Here is a 4,414-nt window from a genome sequence, read left to right as displayed (position 1 = left end):
CTTTGCGTTAGAGATAACCTTAGTTGTGAGATGATCTCGTTTGTGCTCCAGAGATGGACGCTTATGTGAGAGATACGTGATGACATAGATGAGTATCGTAGGTTGAGTATAATGGGTTGGTAAGTGTATGTTTGTGAAGAGTGAATATATTTACATTCCTGATAAGTTATTTCTCTTCTAAGAATGTGTTTATTCTTTTCTTGTCCATATCTTTGTTTACTTTTTGCTCATTCAAACCCGAGCTCGAAACCGTAGAAACTGTTGAATGGCATCTTCCATCTCTGTGGACGATAATTCCCGGATCAATATTTCCAAATCTTTTCTTTTGTTGCTTGCCCTATACTGCATTCAACAGCCACCTCATCAAAGACTTCCACGAGCTCAAGAAGGAGATTTAAGGCCTCATCCAATAAGGCTACTTGAAGAAATATGTATGAGGCGGCTCCACCCTATTACCAGTAAGCTTTAGATCTCATGGGAGATATGTTTCTAGAAGCACTAGATCCAAGAAGGGCCAGCAATCATGTATAAGAGGTGAACATAAGCCCGTGCATCACACCTTAAACACCACAATTTGAGGGTTTTCCAGGGCAGGAGACGAGCTCCTTCCGTAGAAGATATGCACTCCATATTTTAACCATAGGAAGTTCACCTACAAGCTCTCATTCCGGCAAGAAGAAATCTCTAGAGTTTGAGATCACCTTCTTTGAGAACGACCATGTTGGAGTTCATCCAAATGATAATTACCCCATGGTTATAACCATGTGGTGTAATGAATGATATATTAAAATAGTTATAATTGATCATGGGTTTTATGGAAACATCTTTACTAAGGCACTTTTGAGAGACTTTGCCCGTATATGGACAACCTTAAAGCTTTCAGGGTGGGATACTCATGCATACAAGTGCAAGTAAAGGGTTACATCACCCTAAATACCATGTTCGGGACAAAGCAAAGTGTGATGATGATCAAGGTAAGATACCTCATCAAAGACGCCCCTTCCTCATATAACATGATCATATGGAGACATGTTGTTAACCTCTTGGGAGTTTCCATGTCTACACTATACATGTATGAAGTACTCGCTGCCTAGCAGACTTCTCAGGGTTATCCATGGTGATTAGAAGACCGCCTAAAGGTGTTATCTGGAAAATTGGAAACAAAAGTTGGAGAGTATGGCATTGGGCCACACCTAACAACAGAATGCACTAGAAGTAATTGTTGTGGATCTGAAGCCTGAAGTGAAGCCTAGTTGCTTAGCACAAAAGTAAGTTTTATAATCAGCGTATCCGTAAAGATTGGTAGTTTCAAAGACCGCTCAACAATTTTAATATTTTTAGTAGATAATTGTTTTATATTTGTTGTGATGCATGAACGTAAATGACACAATAAATGATAGAAACTAGGGGTGGCAAAACGGGCCGCCCGCCGCCCGCCCCGCCTTATGCCCGTCAAAAAACGAGCGGGGCGGGCATGCCCGCCAAGTAAAATGGGCATAAAAGTAATGCCCGCCCAGCCAAGATGGCGGGTTGGCGGGCAGCGGGCTTACCCGCCTATTTTTATTTATATTTTTTTTAATAGATTAATAGGCTTTTTTTACCTTTTAATTAAACTTTTCACTTATTTTTTAAAATATTTTTTTATAAAAGCAACTTTTTAACAAATTTATTTTAAAAAATATTCCATATATTTATAAATAAATGTATAAAATAAACCATCAAGAATTACAATTACTAGAATTAACTAAAAAAAGAGTGAGTTTTGTAGGAGGGGCGGGCTTTGGCGGGCGACGGGTTTTGGCGGGGCGGGTATGGCGGGTGGCGGGTTTTGGCGAGCAGCGGGCCTAAAATTTCAACCCAACTCGCCGTTTTTTGGCGGGTGCGCGGGCCGGCCCGGCATGCCACGACCCGTTTTGCCACCCCTAATAGAAACTAAAATGAAGATTTTGGTGTCAACAATAAGAAAGCATGTTATAAGTAGATTTTGTCCTTACATATCTATCATGTATAACCATAGGTTAATAATATAATCCTCTACTAAATTATTAATATTACCATTTATTACTCTCATTCATATCTAATGTTAATCTCAATGTCGCGAGATTAGTGCATTACCTTATAGCTGATATCTCGCCTATTAAGCAACACAAAGCATTACATGCCTAAAATTATAAAGTTTAAAGACTCCACACCGAATCCACTACAATATAATATGTGAGGATACTAAACCTAACCATAAATTCAGACATTAACATCCAATAGATGGTGATCTTAATTAATTGAATCTAGTAATTAGAAACACGTGATCTTAATTAATTGGATCTAGTAATTATAAACACTTTTGAATGTCAAGTCATACCATTAAAACAAGTTTTAGGTAGTAAAATTATTTTATTCTATCAATACACATTCATTTTCCTCTAATAACTATTGTACATTTTGAAGAATTCAAACATAACATTAACATTTTAATATTAAACTAACACCAAGTTTATTTCTATAATAACAATAACTCTTATATCTTCTAAATTTCAAATACAAAACATGTTCAAGTCCACCGGTGTGAATCAAATATACAATATATCATATCAAGCGATCCACATATTTCGGAAGAACTTCATCCAGAAGCTTTCTGTATACATTTTCTGTAGGATGATAGCTATCCCAAAACACATATTCTGAATTATCAGCACAAGTAGGAGTCAAAGGGTTACATAAAATTGATACCTCTAGTTTTCCTGTTCCACAACAACCTTTATTTGCAATTTTATACCCTGCATGTCATCAATTATATGTCATCAATTATTAAAATATTAAAATAAATAATATTTTAAATTAATTTCACTAAATTAATTAATCATGAATAATTTACCATATTTTTTGGGATATTGAATGATATCAAGTATGGGAGTGTATATGTCAATATAAATAACCCTACTATTATGCAAATTAGAATGAAGATAATCCAATTCCTTGGAGAGTTTTGAGTTAAATAACTTGGCTGCTTCATTGTATTCCTCATTGAAATTTCTAAATACACCTCCACCTAGTGTCCTCTGTGCTGGTATGGATCCAATAGGTGCTACACTAAACACTCCAATTCTTCTAGCTCCAAGTTGATATAATCCCTTCAAGTATAAAAAAAAAAAAAAATTACTATAATTATTTTTTGTTCTATTTTATATATTTTTAATAATAAAAAAAGTACCTTAACGAACTTGGAGGCTTCTTTGACCATAAGATCAGTATAAGCTGGAACATCATATTGAAGTTTCCGGGTGCGAAAAGTAAAATAAGTGTTGGCAAGGTCATCACTTCCAGCTACAACAATGTAAAGAGTGTTGGCTATGATGAAGTTTTTTCTTTTCTCTCCAACCACACCTTTAAGCCTCTCTATGTATGCTTTGAACATTTCTAGTTGTTTAGACATTGAAATCACCGACTGATATATAAAAAATTATCATTAGTATAATTATATATAAATAAGAAAAATTATAATAAAAGTTTATGATTATGATATTATATTATATTATTGATTATGATTATTACCACTAATTCAGATGTTAAAGGATCATAACCAGCAGCACCAGAAGCAAAGCATACACCAGTAGGAAGGTCACTTGGCTTCAGATTTGGATCTAAATAAGCTGGTAAAAACTCCTTAATACCTAATTCTTCAACTGATAAAATAAAAAATAATTGTGAGGTATGTTAAATAGGATCTCTAATTATTTTTTCATGGTTAAATCATGAATGACTAATCTACGCAGAACTTCAAAAAACTTGAGACGGGCTTGTACATACCTATCAAGTCTGAGGGATTTTTGCCATTGCAAAATCGACCGGTTGGAATGCCTCCTTGAAAATCTTGACCATAAGGAGGGAAATTGCACTTGACAATAGTTGTGATGTTGTTGTTATTTCCAGTATCCAGGATTGAATCTCCAAAAGCTATGAGTGCTGGAACGGTAACATTTGGTGGTAGTTTCAACAATGAGTTTGTTCTATATGATAAAACTAAGAAAAGAATGAAACGTAATAGTATTAATCTAGGTGATGAATTAGTAATTGGAAGCTTTATCATTAGCACAGCCATTTCAAAGAAAGAGATAACTTGTTGATCTGTTTTGCATGTATTCTGCGTAAATTTATACATCCATAAAACTTGTTGGTCATTTATTGGACGAGAACAATGATATCCAACTGTTTTTGTTTTTTTTATATGCCTTAGTTTTTTTCGAAATATATAAACTAATTTTAGGGTCAAAGGATGAAGTCAGTAAAAATAAAAATAAAAAGACAAAGTTTGTTCGAGAAGAATATTTTCTTTCATTTTCAAATGAAAATTGGACAAGGATTATATTGAAGGTGGAGAAAAACACAAGAAAGTGGAGTTTGAATTGGGTTTTTAATA

At 34.4% G+C, this 4,414-nt stretch overlaps 1 protein-coding gene across 1 annotated transcript; it reads right to left on the bottom strand.

Annotated features, from left to right (window-relative positions):
- Positions 1-2,490: 2,490 nt before the first annotated feature.
- On the bottom strand, positions 2,491-4,133 carry LOC131654898 (GDSL esterase/lipase EXL3-like). The gene is made up of 5 exons (XM_058924823.1): positions 3,805-4,133; positions 3,550-3,680; positions 3,209-3,442; positions 2,873-3,128; positions 2,491-2,774 (listed from the first exon to the last, which is right to left on the bottom strand). Exons 1-5 carry the CDS (start codon positions 4,094-4,096, stop codon positions 2,584-2,586), a joined length of 1,104 nt encoding a protein of 367 aa, XP_058780806.1. The 5' UTR covers positions 4,097-4,133; the 3' UTR covers positions 2,491-2,583.
- Between the last annotated feature and the right edge of the window lie 281 nt (positions 4,134-4,414).

The sequence above is a fragment of the Vicia villosa genome, linkage group LG3 (genome assembly GCF_029867415.1).
Source record: "Vicia villosa cultivar HV-30 ecotype Madison, WI linkage group LG3, Vvil1.0, whole genome shotgun sequence".
Lineage (NCBI taxonomy): Eukaryota > Viridiplantae > Streptophyta > Magnoliopsida > Fabales > Fabaceae > Vicia > Vicia villosa.
Note: the sequence above shows the minus strand (reverse complement) of the source record. Positions and strands in the feature narration are given on the sequence as shown.

Bases quoted from the DNA above. Each gene is read 5' to 3' on its own strand.
- LOC131654898 (XM_058924823.1), bottom strand. From the start codon at position 4,096: ATGGCTGTGCTAATGATAAAGCTTCCAATTACTAATTCATCACCTAGA. The intron at 3,681-3,804 runs GTATGTACAAGC...TTATTTTATCAG, and splicing joins AAATCCCTCAGACTTGATAG to TTGAAGAATTAGGTATTAAG. The intron at 2,775-2,872 runs GTAAATTATTCA...GATGACATGCAG, and splicing joins TCAATATCCCAAAAAATATG to GGTATAAAATTGCAAATAAA.